Below are 22,071 nucleotides of genomic sequence, written 5' to 3'. Positions count from 1 at the left end.
AACTCAAAGTTATCAATGAGTCATTAAGTCTTCCTTCTCATTTCGTATCTAATGATCTGCTAATTTTCTCCACTCAATTTCCTGAACTTCATGCTCTGGTATTATTTCTTGCTTAGACTCTTGCAGGGGGATCCTAACTAGTCTCCCTGTTTCCAGTATTTCCCCACTATGGAGAATCACATTTGCTAATAGGAGAACATTTCTGGTTAACAGTTGTCATTTACTGACTACATTCTTTAGCCTGGCTTCACTGTGCCCACCCTTTGTTCTTATGATCCCCTTCACACAACCTTTGCTTGCAAAAATGACCTGTTTACTATTTCCCCTACATTTCTCATTACCTGACTCTGTGTTTAGGTTTCTGTTAATCATTTAGCCTATCCTGTTACCATTCTTATCTTTCATATGTCTCCCATTCTTCAAAGCCTTAAATGGTATTTGCCCCATGAAGTCTCCTCACTCTCCTTCCCACTGGCAATCCTTAGAGCAATCTATCCAGATCTCTCTAATAGAGAGGCACACCTTACTTTCTCACTTGGGTTATAATTACATACGTATCTGTCACAACTTTCCCAGAATAGCACTGAGACAGAATCTGCATCCAATTAATTTTTCTAACCCAATGGGACCTTTCAAGCTGAATGACATTAACATATAATTTCTACATCATGAACCTACTGAACTCAGTAGGTCATCCTCTTGTCAGCATCAAACTGTATCTCTTCTTCCTTCCTTGTACTAACTTTGTTGCTGAATCTTTTCTTAAACCTGTATTAAGCTGTCCTGGACATTATCGCAGACAGCCTACCACACTATGTGCAAATGGCTCTCAAACCAACATCTCTGACCTCAACTCCTCCTTGAGTTTCAGACCCACGATTTTCTAACCACTGGTGTAAGAGAGATCTAGTTTGCTGAGCACCATTAACTCCTGCCAGCCTTCCAACAAGTCTCATTATAACATGAGAAAGTCTCTCTAGCTTAGCTACACACAAAGGCACAATCCGAAGTTTTCCTTAGAGAACGTTTGGCATCCTTGATTTCGGGTAGCTTTAACATTACAGATAACTCTGGTCTTCTCTTTATGTACTATGAAGTCTACGAGCCTTTGCTCTACTACTACAAGTTTAGTCTCCTCACCAACAACATACTGTGTAACAAATTCTATCTGGCAAACTGCTGTGAGGATTAGAAATAGTATGTAGCACAGTACCCAGTTTATAATGCCTCAGTATTAGTTACCATTAATTGTCACCATCAGCCAAAACATGGGTATCTTCCTCTGGCATGATGCTTCTGAATGGGATGATAAGAATACCCAAGACCTGAGAACAGGGAGAAGATGGCGGCGTAGGAGGACGCTGGGCTCACCGTGTCCTGCTGATCGCTTACATTCCACCCCCATCTGCCTAATTTACCCCGATAACCACCAGAAAACTAGCAGAAAGGACTCTCTGGAGCCAAGCATAGACAAAGGGTAGGAAGGGCAGAGAGGCAGTGCGCTACATGGACTGGCAGGAGGGAGCCGGGGTGGTGGAGGGGCAGCCAGACCACCCAGAAGGCAGAGGCCCCAAGTCTGGCTTGGAAAAGCAGAGGGGCCCGATGGAGTGTGTTCTGACAGCCAGTGGGACTTAACATCTGGAATGTTATAAGTCAACAGCTCTGCTCGGAGAGTGGGAGGGAGAGTTGTTGAGCCCCGAAGGACAGAGCTCAGCTTGGCGGGGAACAAAGGCTCTGGGAAGCGCCGTCTCCCTCACCCATCCCCCAGCCAAAATCTCAAAGGGAACCAGTTCCCTTCATGGAACTTGCTTGCACCCCTTAAACACCCAACACTATGCTTCTGCGGATCCATCCCTCCGAGGGGTCTGCCTCCCTCCCAGTGCCGCAGGGCCCCTCCCGAAGCGGACCAACTGAAGGCAAAGCGAGCTGAGCCTGCCCCTCCCGCCCCTGTGCACCTTGTGGATCCACCCCAGCTAATATGCCAGATCCCATCAAAGCAGTACCACAAGAATGGCAGTGTGCAAGCAGCCCAGACAGAGGCCACACCACTCTCCACTGAGCCCTGCCCTTGGGAGAGGGGAAGATAAGGTACACACCAGTCTGACTGTGGCCCCAGTGGTGGGCTGAGGGCAGACATCAGGTCTGACTGCGGCCCCGCCCACCAACTCAAGTTACTCCAGACAGCACAGAGGAAGAGCCCTGCAGTTCCCTCCCACTCCAGGGACTATCCAAAATGACGAAACAGTGGAATTCTCCTCAAAAGAAACTCCAGGAAGTAGCGACAGCTAACGAACTGATCAAAAATGATATAAGCAATATAGCAGAAACTGATTTTAAAATAATAGTCATAAAATTAATAGCTGGGCTTGGAAAAAGTATAGAGGACAGCAGAGAATCTATTACTACAGAGATCAAGGGACTAAGAAACAGTCAGGAGGAGCTTAAAAATGCTATAAATGAGCTGCAAAATAAAATGGAGGTGACCACAGCTCAGATTGAAGAGGCAGAGGAGAGAATAGGTGAATTAGAAGATAAAATTATGGAAAAAGAAGAAGCTGAGAAAAAGACAGATAAAAAAAATCCAGGAGTATGATGGGAGACTTAGAGAACTAAGTGACATAACTAAACGAAATAATGTATGCATAATTGGGTATCCAGAGGAGGAAGAGAGAGGGAAAGGTGCTGAAGGTGTACTGGAAGAAATCATAGCTGAGAACTTCCCTGAACTGGGGAAGGAAAAAGGCATTGAAATCCAAGAGGCACAAAGAACTCCCTTCAGACGTAACTTGAATCAATCTTCTACACTACATGTCATAGTGAAACTGGCAAAATACAAGGATAAAGAGAGAATTCTGAAAACAGCTAGGGATAAACATGCTCTAACATATAAAGGGAGACCGATAAGACTCGTGACGCATCTGTCTACTGAAACTTGGCAGGCCAGAAAGGAATGGCAGGAAATCTTCAATGTGATGAACAGAAAAAAAAAAAAAAAATGCAGCCGAGAATCCTTTACCCAGAAAGTCTGTCATTTAGAATAGAAGGAGAGATAAAGGTATTCCCAAACAAACAAAAACTAAAGGAATTCATCACCACTAAACCAGCCCTACAAGAGATCCTAAGACAAAGTACCAGAGACATCACTGCAAGCATGAAACCTACACACATCACAATGACTCTAAACCCGTATCTTTCAATAATAACACTGAATGTAAATGGACTAAATGCGCCAACCAAAAGACATACGGTATCAGAATGGATAAAAAAACAAGACCCATCTATTTTCTGTCTACAAGAGACTCATTTTAGACCTGAGGACACTTTCAGATTGAAAGTGAGGGGATGTAGAACTATCTATCATGCTACTCAAAGTCAAAAGAAAGCTGGAGTAGCCATACTTACATCAGAGAGAACTAGACTTCAAATTAAAGGCTGTAACAAGAGATGAAGAAGGGCATTATATAATAATTACAGGGTCCATCCATCAGGAAGAGCTAACAATTATAAATGTCTATGCGCCGAATACCGGAGCCCCCAAATATATAAAACAATTAATCACAAACATAAGCAACCTTATTGATAAGAATGTGGTAATTGCAGGGGCAAATTAATACTTTAATACTCCACTTACAACACTGGATAGATCATCTAGACACAGGATCAATAAAGAAACAAGGGCCCTGAATGATACACTGGATCAGATGGACTTGACAGATATATTTAGAACTCTGCATCCCAAAGCAACAGAGTATACTTTCTTCTCGAGTGCACATGGAACCTTCTCCAAGACAGATCACATACTGGGTCACAAAACAGCCCTTCATAAGTATACAAGAATTGAGATCATACCATGCATACTTTCAGACCACAATGCAATGAAGCTTGAAATCAATCACAAGAAAAAGTCTGGAAAACCTCCAAAAGCATGGAGGTTAAAGAACACCCTACTAAAGAATGAATGGGTCAACCAGGCAATTAGAGAAGAAATTTAAAAATATATGGAAACAAATGAAAATGAAAATACAACAATCCAAATGCTTTGGGATGCAGCAAAGGCAGTCCTAAGAGGAAAATACATTGCAATCAGGCCTATCTCAAGAAACAAGAAAACTCCCAAATACAAAATCTAACAGCACACCTAAAGGAAACAGAAGCAGAACAGCAAAGACACCCCAAGCCCAGCAGAAGAAGAGAAATAATAAAGATCAGAGCAGAAATAAACAATATAGAATCTAAAAAAAACTGTAGAGCAGATCAATGAAACCAAGAGTTGGTTTTTTTTTTTTTTTTTTTTAATTTTTTTTTTTTTAACGTTTATTTATTTTTGAGACAGAGAGAGACAGAGCATGAACGGGGGAGGGGCAGAGAGAGAGGGAGACACAGAATCGGAAGCAGGCTCCAGGCTCCGAGCCGTCAGCCCAGAGCCTGACGCGGGGCTCAAACTCGCGGACCGCGAGATTGTGACCTGAGCCGAAGTCGGACGCTTACCCGACCGAGCCACCCAGGCGCCCCAAGAGTTGGTTTTTTGAAAAAATAAACAAAATTGATAAACCTCTAGCCAGGCTTCTCAAAAAGAAAAGGGAGAGGACCCAAATAGATAAAATCATGAATGAAAGTGGAATTATTACAACCAATCCCTCAGAAATACAAACAATTATCAGGGAATACTATGAAAAATTATATGCCAACAAACTGGATAACCTGGAAGAAATGGACAAATTCCTAAACACCCACACATTCCGAAACTCAAACAGGAAGAAATAGAAAGTTTGAACAGACCCATAACCAGCAAAGAAACTGAATCAGTTATCAAAAATCTCCCAACAAATAACAGTCCAGGTCCAGATGGCTTGCCAGGGGAATTCTACCAGACATTTAAAGCAGAGATAATACCTATCCTCCTGAAGCTATTCCAAAAAATAGAAAGGGAAGGAAAACTTCCAGACTCATTCTATGAAGCCAGCATTACTTTGATTCCTAAACCAGACAGAGACCCAGTAAAAAAAGAGAACTACAGGCCAATATCCCTGATGAATATGGATGCAAAAATTCTCAGTAAGACACTAGCAAATCGAATTCAACAGCATATAAAAAGAATTATTCACCATGATCAAGTGGGATTCATTCCTGGGATGCAGGGCTGGTTCAACATTCTCAAATCAATCAATGTGATACATCACATTAATAAAAGAAAAGAACCATATGATCCTGTCAATAGATGCAGAAAAAGCATTTGACAAAATTCAGCATCCTTTCTTAATAAAAACCCTTGAGCAAGTCGGGATAGAAGGAACATACTTATACATCATAAAAGTCATTTATGAAAAGCCCACAGCTAATATCATCCTCAATGGGGAAAAACTGAGAGCTTTTTCCCCGAGATCAGGAACACGACAGGGATGTCCACTCTCACCGCTGGTATTTAACATAGTGTTGGAAGTGCTAGCATCAGCAATCAGACAACAAAAGGAAATCAAAGGCATCCAAATTGGCAAAGATGAAGTCAAGCTTTCACTTTTTGCAGATGACATGCTATTATACATGGAAAACCCGACAGACTCCACCAAAAGTCTGCTAGAACTGATACATGAATTCAGCAAAGTTGCAAGATACAAAATCAATGTACAGAAATAAGTTGCATTCTTATACACTAATAATGAAGCAATAGAAAGACAAAGAAACTGATCCCATTCACAATTGCACCAAGAATCATAAAATACCTAGGAATAAACCTGACCAAAGATGTAAAAGATCTGTATGCTGAAAACTATAGAAAGCTTATGAAGGAAATTGAAGAAGATATAAAGAAATGGAAAAACATTCCGTGCTCACGGGTTGGAAGAATAAATATTGTTAAAATATCAATACTATGCAAAGCTATCTACACATTCAATGCAATCCCAGCCAAAATTGCACCAGCATTCTTCTCAAAGCTAGAACAAGCAATCCTAAAATTCGTATAGAACTACAAAACGCCCTGAATAGCCAAAGTAATTTGAAGAAGAAGACCAAAGCAGGAGGCATCACAATCCCAGACTTTAGCCTCTACTACAAAGCTTAATCATCAAGACAGCATGGTATTGGCACAAAATCAGACATAGACCAATGGAATAGAATAGAAACCCCACAACTAGACCCACAAACGTACGGCGAACTAATCTTTGACAAAGCAGGAAAGAACATCCAATGGAAAAAAGACAGTCTCTTTAACAAATGGTGCTGGGAGAACTGGACAGCAACATGCAGAAGGATGAAACTAGACCACTTTCTTACACCATTCACAAAAACAAACTCAAAATGGATAAAGGACCTGAATGTGAGACAGGAAACCATCAAAACCTTAGAGGAGAAAGCAGGAAAAGACCTCTCTGACCTCAGCCACAGCAATTTCTTACTCGACACATCCCCAAAGGCAAGGGAATTAAAAACAAAAATGAACTACTGGGACCTCATGAAGATAAAGAGCTTCTGCACAGCAAAGGAAACAATCAACAAAACTAAAAGGCAAACAACAGAATGGGAAAAGATATTTGCAAATGACGTATCGGACAAAGGGCTAGTATCCAAAATCTATAAAGAGCTCACCAAACTCCACACCCGAAAAACAAATAACCCAGTGAAGAAATGGGCAGAAAACACGAATAGACACTTCTCTAAAGAAGACATCCAGATGGCCAACAGGCACATGAAAAGATGCTCAACGACGCTCCTCATCAGGGAAATACAAATCAAAACCACACTCAGATTATCACTTCATGCCAGTCAGAGTGGCTAAAATGAACAAAACAGGAGACTATAGATGCTGGAGGGGATGTGGAGAAATGGGAACCCTCTTGCACTGTTGGTGGGAATACAAACTGGTGCAGCCGCTCTGGAAAACAGTGTGGAGGTTCCTGAAAAAATTAAAAATAGACCTACCCTATGACCCAGCAGTAGCACTGCTAGTAATTTACCCAATGGATACAGGAGTACTGATGCATAGGGGGACTTGTACCCCAATGTTTGTAGCAGCACTCCCAACAGTAGCTAAATTATGGAAAGAGCCTAAATGTCCATCAACTGACGAATGGATAAAGAAATTGTGGTTTATATACACAATGGAATACCACGTGGCAATGAGAAAGAATGAAATATGGCCTTTTGTAGCAACATGGATGGAACTGGAGAGTGTTATGCTAAATGAAATAAGTCATACAGGGAAGGGCAGATTCCATATGTTCTCACTCTTATGTGGATGCTGAGAAACTTAACAGAAGACCATGGGGGAGGGGAAGAAAAAAATATGGTTAGAGAGGGAGGGAACCAAAACATAAGAGACTCCTAAAAACTGTGAACAAACTGAGGGTTTATGGGGGGTAGGAGGGAGGGGTGTGTGGGTGATGGGTATTGAGGAGGGCACCTTTTGGGATGAGCACTGGGTGTTGTATGGAAACCAACTTGACAATAAATTTCATAATAAAAAAGAAAAAAAATAAATTGAAAAAGGACAGATTAATAGGAAAAAAAAAAAAGAATACCCAAGACCTTCACTGTCCTTTTCCTGAATGTCCCTCCCACCAGTCGATTCCTCCACACAACACAAGCCACAGTGCAGATGGATCACTGTGACCCACTGCAAAGCCTGCCTAAGGTACAGGGGCCAACATTAGCCTACCATCTATAGAGCAAGGTATTTGGCTAAGTGTTTTATAGAAGTCATTGTATCTCGTGCTTATAACTCTGTAAGTCAGTTATTTCCCCTTTACAGATGGGAAACAGAGGCTTAGAAAAGTTAAGAAATTTGTCCTAAATTAGGAAAGCTGGAATGTAACAGAACTAGGGCAGCTATAGCCTGCATTCTTACTAGCTATAGTTTCCCGCCTTACCCTACAGGCTAGCTGTTGAAACTTCCCATGTTTTACCTGTACCTGACAACTCTCTTCCACATTATCAAGAGGCCAGCTGCTGCTAGCTGCTGGTCTCTGCAGTCAATGCCTCCTTCTTCTGTACTTCTCATCCCATCCCCACCAGCCACTTTAAGTCTTTTTGCATTGTAAAAGACAGTTGTACAAGCCAGTCTCAATGCGTAGACTCCTTTTTTTTCTCGTTAATAAACCAATCACAAATTTTCCCTTTGTTGCTACAGTTTTTTTATTCCTGCTGGAGTCAGTGCCATTTCAAATAATGGAAGCTTATCTCTATAGGGTGGCTGATTGATGCATAACCAGGTAACCACTGAATATTTTTCACACCAACAGAGACTTTTTAAAATAAGTTAATGCCAATCAGTTCATCTGTAGATGTAAACAAAAAGTCTTAACACTGTTCTGCTTGAGTACCTACTCTGCTGCTTATTATATATATTAAATTAGGCTTTCTCATCAGATCCTGGAAATTAAGCCAATGCTTTATCTCTTCAAAATCACCTCTCATCACCTTGCCTACTCTAGCCAAACTTCCTGTCTTACATGTCCTAGTAAATCCTTGTTTGACAGACTCTGCCTTAACTTATAGCTTTTCTAAAATTTCTCAAGTTCACTATACTTATTCCCATCTTTCTAATTAGTTGACATAGAACTAATCTGTATTTAATAAAAAAAAAATTTCACAATAAATGCTATTTATTAGTGTAAAACAATGCTTAAAAAAAGCTTTCCAGAAAACTAAAATAGCAAAATGGTAAAGTATCAAAGAGAAAGAAGTGCTTCAAAATTCAGAATTAAATACAAATACATTTATTAGTAACATGTATACTTAATTCAGACTCTCTCAAAGGAACAAACACAATCAAATTGGGCAATTAATGGTAAATAACATTGACTTACCTACTTCAGTGAGTTGATGTCTTTCTAGTGTTAAATTCTTTGGGTCCTTAATAAAATGAAAAGGTTGTATTTTTATTCCTTCAATTTGAGGGAATAACAGAGCAAAACCAGACTCTCCAATTTCTATTTCCTGAGGTCGGTTGTTACCTGATCCCATTGGAGTCACTAGGAAAAAAGTTAAAAGAGTTTCATGAATAGCTTTTTTTTTTTAATGTTTATTTTTTATTTTTCAGAGACAGAGAGAGAGATAGCATGAGCTGGCGAGAGGGGGGGGGTGCAGAGAGAGAGGGGGATAGAGGATCCGAAGCAAACTCTGTGCTGACAGCAGAGTCTGATGTGGGGCTTGAACCCACAAACCTTGAGATCATGACCTGAGCCAAAGTCAGATGCCTAACCCACTGAGCCACCCAGGCGCCCCTCATGAACAGATTTAATAAAAACTGAAATTTCACTTGGTATGTTATCTAGTGCCACCTAGATAACTATAGTTTGGGTCACTAAGATAATCAACAAGTTAACAGGTCACTATCTGAGAAAAAAATTCTCAGCTTTGAAATTTTTGGGGGTGGTGTCATGATGTCTGCAATCTACTTTCAAATGGTTCAGAAAGAAATGTGTTTATAAACAAAGAGAAAAAAAGAACTGTATGCAAACTTCTTAATTTTTTAAAGTTTATTTATTTTGAAAGAGAGAGAGAGAGAGAGAGAGCACGTGTGTGCGTGGAGGAGAGGCAGAGTGAGAGAGAATCTCAAACAGGCCCCGGCACTATTAGTGTACAGCTTGACATGGGGCTCGAACTAATGAACCATGAGATCATGACCTGAGCTGAAATCAAGAGTCACATGCTTAACTGACTGATCCACCCAGATGCCCCGCAAAAAATTTTAAATTAGTGAATCTAGACCAAAGGAATATGAATGTTTACTATTCTATCATTCTGCAACTTTGAGTTGAAATTTTTCTAAATAAGAAGTTGGAGGGTAGAAAATACATCTTTGCAGCAATTCCCCTTTTAAAAAATTATCTTAACAATATTTGACAATTATATAAAATATATATGTATATATACATACATACACAGATATATAGTCACACACATACACACACACAAAATACTTTTATCACAGAATTTTTAATAGAAAATAAAGGGAAAAAATCTAAATGCCCTACACTGGTATTTAGATTAAAAGTTATATTTAAACAATCAACCACAGCCATTAAGAATGACAGACATATTTACTAACATGGAAATATGTAATATGTTGTGAATTTTAAAGGTAGGTGTTATGGACAGAATTGTGTCCCCCCCCCAGATTTGTATGTTGAAGCCCTAACTGCCATTATGAATATATTTGGAGATAAGGCCTTTAAAGGGGTAATAAATGAGGTCCTAAGGATTGGACCCTAATTCAGTAAGACTGGTATCCTTATAAGAAGAGGAAAAGACGCATTCTTAGCGAGAGAGAAATGGCCATGTAAGGACTTAGCAAGTAGGCAAGGCAGTGGTCTGAAAGCCAGGGAGATGCCTCAGGAGAAAGCAAACCTGCCAACACTTTAATCTTGGACTTCCAGCCTCCAGAACTGTGAGAACATATATTTCTGTTGTTTAAACCACCAGTGTGTTATCTGGTTATGGCAGCCACAGGAGACTAAAACAAATACAGCAGGTTACAAGTCTATAGAATATTATATTCTTTTTTTTTTTTTTTTTTAATTTTTTTTAATGTTTTATTTATTTTTGAGACAGAGAGAGACAGAGCATGAACGAGGGAGGGTCAGAGAGAGGGAGACACAGAATCTGAAACAGGCTCCAGGCTCTGAGCCATCAGCACAGAGCCCGACGCGGGGCTCGAACTCACGGACCGCGAGATCGTGACCTGAGCCGAAGTCGGCCGCCCAACCGACTGAGCCACCCAGGCGCCCCTAGAATATTATATTCTTGATATATGTACACATACATGTATTTATTTCTACATAAGATGCTATTTATTGAACATTTGGAAGGTTATGCATCATAACATTAATAGAGTAGTTAACTCTATGATGCTTAAAGTTGCTTGATGTTTTTTTTCGCTCATCTTTATCTTCTCATTTTTCTTTAACAACAAATATTACTAACATAAATAATAAAACTCTTTTTTTAAAGTTTATTTATTTTGAGAGAGAGACTGTGTGAGTGGGGGAGGGGTACAGAGAGGGGCAGAGAGAGAGAGAATCCCAAGCAGGCTCCACACTGTCAGTGCAGAGCCCGATGTGGGGCTTGAACTCCTGAAAGCATGAGATCATGATCTGAGCTGAAATCAAGAGTCAGACGCTTAGCCGACTGAGCCACCCAGGTGCCCCTAGAGTAAAACTCTTTTTAAAAAGTGTTAAGCTTTTTAGAGACCAAAGCTACAGCAAAATGAAAAAAAATATCCAAAGAGAAAATTTCAGAATCATATCAACCCCCACACAATATATTCTGAATTAAAAACAAAAATTTCAGGTTATAAGGACTCCTTCTTCCACAAAAATAGATCAAAACAAAAGCAATTTTTAAAAGTGCAGATCTCTGGGGTGCCTGGGTGGCTCAGTCGGTTAAACGTCCGACTTCAGCTCAGGTCACGATCTTGCGGTCTGTGAGTTCGAGCCCTGCGTCGGGCTCTGGGCTGATGGCTCAGAGCCTGGAGCCTGCTTCGGATTCTGTGTCTCCCTCTCTCTCTGCCCCTCCCCCATTCATGCTCTGTCTCTTTCTGTCTCAAAAATAAATAAATGTTAAAAAAAAAAAAAAGTGCAGATCTCATGACAATATATACTAAATCTCAATATACTTTTTATAGAAATGGACTGGCTGATTCTAAAAATATGTAGAAATGCAAAGAACCTAGACAGCCAAAACAGTTTTTAAAAAGAACATTAAGGCCTCTAGTAGTATGGCAATGGCTTAAGGACAGACAAATACATCAATGAAGCAGAATTAAATACTGAAATAGACCCACAAACATACAGTCAACTGTTTTTAACAAAGGTGTCAAGGCAATTAGAGGAAAGAAAAATCTTCAAAAAATGGTGATGAAATAAATATGAAAAAAATATTAACCTTGAACCCCTACCTCACACCATACATGTAAGAGCTAAACTAAACAGGTTATAGAAAAAGACATAGAGAATATCTTTGTGACTTTGAGATAGGCAAAGATTTCTTGGAAAGGACATAAATATTTACAACACCTATACCTGATAAAGGTCTTGTATTAGAATATATAAACAACTTCAAATCAAAAATAAAAACAATTCAATAAAAAAAAACAGTAAAAGACTTGGATACTTCATAAAAACAGGTATACAAATAGCCAATAAACAGATGAACAGATGCTCAACATAATTAAAATCATTGGAGTAATTCAAATTAAAACTCGCCTAAGATCCACTACGATGGCTAAAATGAAAGACTCATTTGAAGACACTAAGTTAGTGAGGATATGTAGCAATGAGCATCTAACACCCTCATTCATTGCTGGTGCGTATAAAATGGAACAACTCTTGAAAACAGTTTGGCAGTTTCTTGTTGAGTTAAACATAACAAAGCCCAAGACCCAGCAATTCTACCTCTTGGCCCAAGAAGAAGAAGAATACTTATACAAAAATGTTCACAACAGCCTCATTCACAATAGCCAGGAATGTGAAACAATCCAAATCTCCATCAAAAAGAGAATGGGAAAATAGTCTTTTTATATAACAGAATAATAATAATGATAATAATAATAATAATTTTTAAATGAATTCCTAATATGCACAGTAACATAATGTGGAGAAACAGGAACCCTCTTGCACTGTTGGTGGGAATGCAAACTGGTGCAGCCACTCTGGAAAACAGTGTGGAGCTTCCTCAAAAAATTAAAAATTGCTATGACCAAGCAATAGCACTGCTAGGAATTTACCCAAGGGATACAGGAGTGCTGATGCATAGGGGCACTTGTACCCCGATGTTTATAGCAGCACTTTCAACAATAGCCAAATTATGGAAAGAGGCTAAATGTCCATCAACTGACGAATGGATAAAGAAAGTGTGGTTTATATACACAATGGAATACTACGTGGCAATGAGAAAGAATGAAATATGGCCTTTTGTAGCAACATGGATGGAACTGGAGAGTGGTATGCTAAATGAAATAAGTCATACAGAGAAAGATACCATATGTTTTCACTCTTATGTGGATCCTGAGAAACTTAACAGAAGACCATGGGGAGGGGGAAAAAAAAAGTTAGAGAGGGAGGGAGCTATACCCTAAGAGACTCTTAAGAACTAAGAATAAACTGAGGGTTGATGGGGGGTGGGAGGGAGGGGAAAGTGGGTGATGGGCATTGAGGAGGGCACCTGTTGGGATGAGCACTGGGTGTTATATGGAAACCAATTTGACAATAAATTTCATATTAAAAAAAATAAGTAAATCTCAAAAATATTATGGTGTTAAAAAATATTTATACTGTATGAAAAAAACCAAGACATAAAAAGAGTATACACCATATGGCTCCATTTATATGACATTCAACAATAGGCAATCTAACCCATGGTCACAGAAATCAGAACCAGGGTTTCTTTGGCAGGCAGAGATGGACAGGAAAAGGGCATGACAGATCTTCCTCAGGTGACGGAAATATTCTATATCTTGACTGGTGTATAGGTTACACAAGGGTATACATTTGTCAAAACTCATTAATTTAGTACACTTACGATTGTGCAGGTCATGTAAGTAAAATTTACCTTAAAAGAAAGAAAATGACCTTTGCATATATATGAATGAACAAATTTCCTCAAACTTGAAATTTTTCTAACCTAAAGAATGAAGATGGGCTAGGAGTCAATGGCTGCTTTAGAAATAATCACTAAACTGTGGCCTAAGAAAAAGGAATCCAACCACTGTCTTGGCAGTAGTTTTGTTGGAACATGCATGGAACTGGCTCAAAAAAAGCATCTAGCTGCAGGGGTACCAAAAACACAAAGTGTGTCCATGAAAACACGAGAATTGGAATGGCATCTACTCCTGACATCAAGATCATAAGGGAACTTGGGGGAATAGACAAGCAAAGTTAAAACTCCAGAAGAGGGCAAGCACAAAAAGAAGGCTAGACTTCCCACTGTCACAATGTGGTCCCCCCAACAAGTCCACCCTCCCTCTCCTGCCTCCGTCCCCCAGCCAAAGTTTTAAAAAGGAGAAATATGACTGTACTTTGAAAATGCCATGGTGGATGAGGTGGGGGTGGGGGGGCATAAGAAAATGATGAAGCTACCATTCTGTATAAGCATTTGTTAATAACTAGTAATGGTAAACCTAGACCACTCATTTTAGGAAAATTCAAAAGTTAAAACCATGGTTATTGCTATCATTTTTTTAATCCAATGAGGAACAAAATGTGTGGTGATTGGCAGATATAATAGAATGTATAGGGGTGAGGAGCCAATAATGGTAGAGATGAAATAGTCCCTATCAACCATGTATTTATCCTTATTCATTTGTAAACACTTGAAATCCTTTGTACTTCACTGTGTTAAGAATCTCAGATTCAGATCAAAAGGCTCTCAGTGAAGATTAAAAATGCCAATTATGGAGTACTACTGAGTGGAACAAAGAAAATAGTAATAGCTGATATTTACTCATTGATTCTTGCACATCTCTATTCTGACTACTTTTCATGTTAACTCATTTAATCCACAATCCTCCAAAGAAATTATTATCAATCATACCCATTTCATATATGGGGAAACTGAAGCCCTATAAGGTTAGGTAACTTGCCCAAGGTCATACAGAGACTAAGTAGTACACCCAGGATTCCAATCCAGGTACCTGAACCACTGTACCATGACTGCCTCAACAGAATGTCTCTCCCCCATGAACTATAGAAAGGAATCAAGGGGCACCTGGGTGGCTCAGCTGGTTAAGCATCTGACTCTTGATTTTGGCTTAGGTCATGATCTCACGGTTCGGGAGATTGAGCCCTGCACTAGGCTCTGCACTAAGTGTGAAGCCTGCTTAAGATTTTCTCTCTCTCTCCCTCTGCCTCTCTCCTCTTGCATGCGCTCTTCTCTCTCTCTCACACACAAAAAAAAAAATAAGTAAAAATTAAAAAAAAAAAAGAATCAAGAATAATAAAAAACAGCAAAAATTCACCAGCAGCAAACTTGGAAAAGGTTATAATTTCATGCTATAGCTATAAACTTCAAACAGTGATATCTAAGTAGAGAAACAGAAGCTTTCTGGTAGCTCCAAATCCCAGCCCTAACTTACCCGTGCCCACCAGAAATAATCCTGGTTGTACTGACAAAAGCATTTAATGCTTTCTGATTTGGAGAGAGGAAATATGTGAGCTCTTTCCTCTTTTGAAAGGCTCTTGGAAAGATATGCATCACATTTGTTTTTTATAGATAGCCCTGAGACTGGGAATACTAACCACAATAATCTAAAGAACACTAATAGAAGTCAAATATACCATGGTAAATATGAGTAATTTTTTGGCATTTTTGGATGGCCAAAAACATAAATGTGGTTTTAAGCTACAAAGAATTCAACAGTTTATAGGAGCCCACATTAACGCAAGGCAAGAAATTATCAAATGGGTATTTTCTCTCACCTACAATTCCTGGGGTCACAATCCCAAGGACTTGGCATTGTTTTGGGAATAGCTTCTCAAGGGCAAATGCTGCTTCCATAGTAGTTCTTTTCCTTGCTGTAATAATACATTAGCAAAATTATTACATTCATTTTAGATCAAATCTGATGGTGGTGGGCGGGGGGGAGCAAACAATGAATAAAGTTTAAATCATTTACACCAGAATGCTTTATAAAGAAGTCTAAGAACTTTGATGAATACATTTTCCGATTTGGGGCCCATTTTATAAGTTAAAATTCTAAATCTGACCTTTAACATCACCAATTTGCCTTTCTTGCTTTGTTCATATACTGCTTTTGCCCCAGTGATGTTAAGTTTAACAGGAGCAGCTAAATTTTAACTTGCTATTGTACCTCTCTGTTTAGCTGATATTAGAGCATGACTGTTTCACTGCATAGACAGTACCTGGATTCAAATTAGACAGTGATAACACAGGTCTAGCCCTGAACCTCAGTGTGCCCAGCCTGGGAAACCTAGTCTACTTCTGCTCTTAGTGAGCCAAGAAGCATGCATGGTATCTATAGATAACTTTGGTCTCCCTAAATGGGTCCCCATCACACAATATAAGGCTTCAATAGCCAAAGACATACATTGTTTTAATAATAAAAAGTGCCTGGATGGCTAAAGTATTTCAATTTGAGAAAAACAACTTTCTAAAGAATCTGTTTTAGTTGTACTGCAAGGTTTAGAAATCAGTCTTTGAAGCAAAAAGGGCCTCTCAAGTTTCAAAGACAATATATTCATGAAGTCCTAGAGCCTCAGAAAGTCAGTAACTCTCAAGACTAGGACAATATTTAGCTCTAGAGGTACATAAGGAAACAAAAACTCAAACCTTTTCTTTTGATATTCACCTCTCTTGTGGCCACGACACTCTTCCAGACTAATGAAAGTTTCTGAATCAGCCATGTAAAGAACTGTCTGTGGTAAGATGTGAACATTCTGCTAAGAAAAACAAAAAACAAAAATGGAACTGGATCACATGAATCTAGAAGTGCTCTCATGGTCCCTTAAAGTTTTGCTCTGGTCCAAACTGCCATGGATGTACCCTCCCTTCAGGTCAGTGTCTGACCTGAGTCCAACCACTTCCCACTCATTTTTTACTTCTGCTCCTTCCTTTTCAGCTCATTCATTTGAACATCTCTCATTTCTTCTTCAAGTCAAACTCATTCCAGCCTAACTCAAAATGTTCATTTTCATAATTTAAACTCTTTTTTGTTGATTTTTTATTTTAGAGAGAAAAAGACAGAGTGGGAGAGAGGGGCAGAGGGAAAGAGAGAGAATCCCAAGTGAGCCCAATGCTCAGCCTGGAGCACGCCATAGGCCTAGCTCCCACAACCCTGACATCATGACCTGAGCCAAAATCAAGAGTTGGATGCCCAACTGACTGAGTCACCCAGGCAACCCCATAATTTAAACTTTTAAATAAAAACATTAAATGCCAGCAAAAGGGGCTACTTGTTTTCCTGAATAGGCATCACACTAATAGAAAGGTGCGAGCAACAAAGGAAAGTATACAAACTGTATTGCTCCTCTTTTCACTGCCTACCAAATGGAAGTATCCCAGGCCTTCATTTCTACCTTACCAACTAGTTCCCTCCAGGGAAACTTTTACTTACTATAATCCAGAAATACACACACTGCTGTGCACATTCTCCTGCGGCTCTCTTCGTTTCCCACTTAATTTAGGACTATGTCCCCCAAGAGACACTTAAAGTGCCACCTCCCCTACAAGACCTTTTCTTAGACTTCCTCAGTACCCTGGACTTCATATATGACATACCTTACGTCCCAGTCATTCTTACTTGTGCCTTATCTCCACTTACAAGCTAGGCTTATTCAGATTTCTGGTTTCCACTAAATGTCACATTACAGCCAAGTGGCAAAGTGGCTGAATCAAACAAAAGGATGAACATACGTTTTTTTCTAAACTGGTTATTTTCAAAGATTTTTACTACCAGAATGGAATGAAGTACTTCACATATAGCAACTTCAACACTGATTAAATGAGAAAGTGTTAATCTGTAATTTTGGGGAATGTTAAAATGTTTCAGAGTAGATTCCATATAGAGAAATTCAAAAAAGGCAACTGAGACAGAATGATGGCCCTGTGGTGGCCCCAGGGTTGATAAGACCTAAGGGTATAGTTCTCTTGGTCCACACGGCATTTTCAAAGGATGTAATTTGGTTACCAACATTGAAAATTACACAAAATATTTACAGAAAATATGGATTTCCAGATTCTTTTGAAAAACTAGACATGCTAACAACACTTAGACCGTATTCTTCTTGACTAGGGCTAAACAAAGGCAAGCACTCCCTGGTTTGTCATGGCCTTATTGCTCCCTATGCTGTCACAGCAAACCAACTTAGTCACCTGCCTAACTTTGGAGTCATTTGAGTTTGTGATACCTGGTATAGGAAGTTAGGAAATAGGAAGTCTAGTCCTGAGTTTTTAGGATTCTCTCATTCTTGGTACCCAATGAAAAGCAATTGCTTGACTCTTCCTTTCTACTTCTCACTAGAAGCAGTGACAGTGACAGTCCTTAACATGAAAAGGTCTCAAAGCACAATGTGAGACAACTGCAACCTCACTCCCTTATACAAAGAAGTTCCAAATAGCAAGATATGTTATAAATTTTTTTGTAGACTTGAAAATATTTCTGATAAAAAAGTTAAACTAATTTTCTTTATGGCTATAAAAGTGTCACGTCCACTAGGTAACCTAGAGGCAAACACAAAGAAAACAGCATGATTTGGACAAGGTTTCCATTTTAGTTTAACCACAGTAGCATTTACTACAATGAATAAACTTCTTTAAGGGCATTACTATATGAATTTTTAAAATGCCATTGATAATAGAGAATAGTAATTTCATTCATTGACAAATTGCTATCCCTGGTACTGAAGACAATGTGTTATATGCATTACCTTTCCATTACTTAGCCCTAGAACAAGTCTTTAAGGGTATGAGGAAAATTCTTACTGTCTTTACATTTTAGAGATAGAACCTGGAGCTCAAAGAGATTAGGTAACTTTTTCCTTTTCCTTTTTTTTTTTTTTTTAATGTTTATTTATTTTTGATAAAACATACACAAGAGCAGGGGAGGGGCAGAAAGAGAGGGAGACAGAGGATCTGAAGCAGGCTCTGCACTGACAGCAGAGAGCTGAGAGCCCAATGTGGGGCTAGAACCCACGAACCGTGAGATCATGACCTGAGCTGAAGTTGGACACTTAACCTACTGAGGCATTCAGGTGCTCCAAATTAGGTAACTTTTTCAGAGACTGACAGCTGGTATGCACCAAAGTTAGGTTCAGACCTAAATATGTCTGGTTATTAACAGCCATTATATTGTATAAACTTTTAAAGCTATATGAAAATAATACCTGCTGTGGTAAAAATCTGAAGGAAAAAAAAATAGAAAAAAATTTAAAGCATTAAAAAAAAAAATCACACAATTCTACCGACAGGAAACTTTTGCTAACATTTTGACTTATTTCTTTTCTATTCTTCCTTTTTTGTTTTTAAACAATTCAGATTATACTAAACATAATTCATAATCTGCCTTCTTCACTTAGAAGATGAACATTTTCCCTTGTCATTAATGCATCTTGCAGTTCATCATTTAGTGACTATTTGTAAACATTAGGTTGTTTTCAATTTCCTTTATAATAAATGATGCTGCAAAGAACATCTTTATGGAAGTATGCCAGCACTTTGAACTTCTCCAAATGACAACTTCTAGAAACAGACCAGGCAGGGTTTGAACCAATATGCAAAGAAGAAAGTTTCCTACGAGCCTGCTTTTGGATCTGAGTCCCAAAGCCCAAACAGAGTAAGGAGAAAATCCACATGAGAAAAAGGGAAACAGAAGATTGGTCATTTATGGGGCATTTGTCTAATATCCAAACACATTAACAATGATGAAAGCCAGGTTTTTCATTGTCCAAAAGGGAGGTACAAACATGACCTGAGAGAAAAGAAAACTGTAAAGAATTCTGTGTTGGACTGGAATTGGATGTACTTAAGCAAACTCATGAATTTCCATATATATAATAGTTACAATTGTACACATACATATATTCCTTGGCTCTGTCCACTAGGCTCTAAAGAAACAAAACCTTTGACAGCAATGCATTTCAACTACCATTCTCCACTAAAGGAACCAGAACTCTTTAAAGAAATGGCTGATTCCAGGACTAAAGCAGACAAAACACAAGATGAGCTTAGAAAATGCTGTGTCAGAGAGAAAGGAGGTGCTCAAAGGTGACAGATTCATCTCTAAAAGACCCTGAAGCCAGCTGAAGGGCCTCCTGCTAGCCAAAATGGGGACAATTTGGACACTAAAATCAATTCTTTTAGAGATGATATCGCATTGAATAAGAGACTTAAGAGTCCATACAGATATAAATAAATGAATAAATTGAAACAGGAATACTTACATAGTTTCAAAAGATCTCCTCACAAAATACTTATTAATTGCAGTGGAAAAGACTAATTTTACAGTAGTGACATCTAGCACACACCATGTCAATCAAATTATCAAAGGTAATAACACCCGTAATGAGACAAAAATGGAAATCAGATGCTACCTAATAGGATGAAACTAAAAGAGCACAGGATCACTTCTGTGATATTCCTGCCAAAGATACATAATCCGAATCTAAGAAACATGTTCTACAAGATAACTGGCCTATAATTTACATACCTGTCAAAGTTGTGAAAGTCAAACAAAGCTTGAGAAACCGTTCCACATCAAAAATTAAAGAAATGACAACAGCATAAGATTCTAAAATGCATTATTTTGCCACGAGGAACATTGCTGAAAGTTATTTTAGGAATGGATGGTAGAAATGTATCAATAATAATTTCCTGACTGATGGTTGTACCGTGGTGGTGTAGAATATTCCTGTTTGTATGTAATGCATGCTAACGTATAAGGAAGTGAAAGAATATTAGATTGGCAATTTACTCTCAAATAGCTCGGTCCCACTCCCAAATAATATACCACAGCCTCACTGTCACCTATCCTCAAGAAGTCTGCCCTTCTGATTTCATAGTTCAAGTCTTTACCTCCTTAGGTATTGCCCAACTTTAGAAACAGGGGCCCAGAGATACAATACAAAAGAATAGTCAGGACCAGAGGTTGAAATATTTGGGTTTAAGTATTGATTCTTGGCTTTTTAATGTGACACTAATCAAAGAGATCCTGCTGCCTTCCCTGACAAACAATGAAAATACCTGTTTTTTTTGAAGCAGGTAAAGGGAAGGTTCGGCATAGCGTTATTAGAATAGTAAAAATCTGTATACACAAAATGCCCAACATCTGAAAAGCAGTCAAATAAATCATGGCACATCCTTACAATATACAGTTATTAAAATGGGTGTTTATAAGTATTTTCATGTCACGAGAAAATGTTCCCTAAATTACCAAGAATAAGGCCACATACAAAATAAGGATTAAAAAGAAAAAGATTTCGTACTCGAAGACTGACCCACCAACCCTGAAACTGCCTGTGCAGGACGCTCCCGTCTTACTTGCCTCAAGCTCCTCGGCTGCAACGCGGACCAAGCAATGCTCCTCCAACTGGCCAGCATCCGCCGAGCCTGCGGAGATCCACGTCACACTCCGATGCGTCCGCAACACCCGACGAACACACTCCCTCCATAAGCGGCACACGCTGGGGACGCAAACGCACAAAGGGTTGTGAAGGGTCGTTCATTTCCCTCTCACAGACAACCCCAATTAGAACAGAGGAAATTCTTGCGGGATCAAAAGTCCGGGAAGGGGGTGTCAGGGCACAGATTCAGAGGGAGAACAGGGGGCAGAGACAACCATAAGGCACACCTCGTCCCCCTGGGAAGAGTGCCCAAGACAGGGACAGGGGTACGGCGGGGGTACCACGCAGATGGGGGCATCACCTCAGAGAAGGAGAAGGGAGCCGGGGGCAGCCGTGGGTCCCGAAGATGTCTGCCCACCCCGCCAGCCAGGGCAAGCCCGAGGCAAGTCCCGAAGTAAGCTTCCCGCCTCCTCTCTCCTCACCCGGCCACCCGCAGCAACGCCTTGGCGGGCAGGAAGGTGAGGACACGCTCCACCACCTCCGCTAGGTTACCCAACACAAAGGTGCTTTGTGGGTCCGCGGAGGAGCCTTGGCGATCGCCACCACCGCGATCACTACAGCCACCCACCATCTCCATTCCTCACCAACCCGCCCAGCAAGCAAGCACTACGGCGACTCGCGAGGCACTGGTTAGGCCGGGACAGGACTTCCCAGCTAGCGCGCATTGAGCAGGCGCGCGCGCGCCACTTCCGGCCGGTTAGGGGAGCCAGGCTGCTGAGACCCACCCACGTGACTCCAGGCTAGCCCGCTTCCTGCTTGGATCCCCGAGGGCCCGCTGGCGGCAGGAGGCAGTGAACGGGCTTGCGTCCTATGATCTTGCGGAAACCTTGTAGGAGGCCTCTCACAGGCAAAAATAGGTCCTCCTCTTGTGCCTCTCGCTGCACTTGCAGCGCTATATTCTTTGTCGGTACAAAACTTTAAGTCATGGTATCTTCTAGGAAGAAAGTAGGTAATATTTGTCCCTCTTTATAGTACAAATGTCTGTTAACATGAGTCCAGT

At 39.9% G+C, this 22,071-nt stretch overlaps 1 protein-coding gene across 3 annotated transcripts in view; it reads right to left on the bottom strand.

The window, feature by feature from the left end:
* FBXO22 (F-box protein 22) overlaps positions 1-21,738 on the bottom strand; it is a 31,502-nt gene extending 9,764 nt beyond the window's left edge. The window contains exons 1-5 of one of the 3 annotated variants that reach the window (XM_058736936.1): positions 21,494-21,731; positions 20,993-21,131; positions 16,304-16,394; positions 15,414-15,509; positions 8,805-8,969 (exon numbers count right to left, since the gene is read on the bottom strand). In XM_058736936.1, the coding sequence (XP_058592919.1) occupies positions 8,805-8,969; positions 15,414-15,509; positions 16,304-16,394; positions 20,993-21,131; positions 21,494-21,648 (646 nt within the window). In that variant the 5' untranslated portion in view covers positions 21,649-21,731. Of the gene's footprint in view, positions 1-8,804; positions 8,970-15,413; positions 15,510-16,303; positions 16,395-20,992; positions 21,132-21,493 lie in introns of all 3 variants that reach the window. The other 2 variants (XM_058736937.1, XM_058736938.1) reach the window with 2 other exon arrangements.
* Positions 21,739-22,071: the final 333 nt, after the last annotated feature.

The sequence above is a fragment of the Neofelis nebulosa genome, chromosome 7 (assembly GCF_028018385.1).
Source record: "Neofelis nebulosa isolate mNeoNeb1 chromosome 7, mNeoNeb1.pri, whole genome shotgun sequence".
NCBI classification, from domain to species: domain Eukaryota; kingdom Metazoa; phylum Chordata; class Mammalia; order Carnivora; family Felidae; genus Neofelis; species Neofelis nebulosa.
Note: the sequence above shows the minus strand (reverse complement) of the source record. Positions and strands in the feature narration are given on the sequence as shown.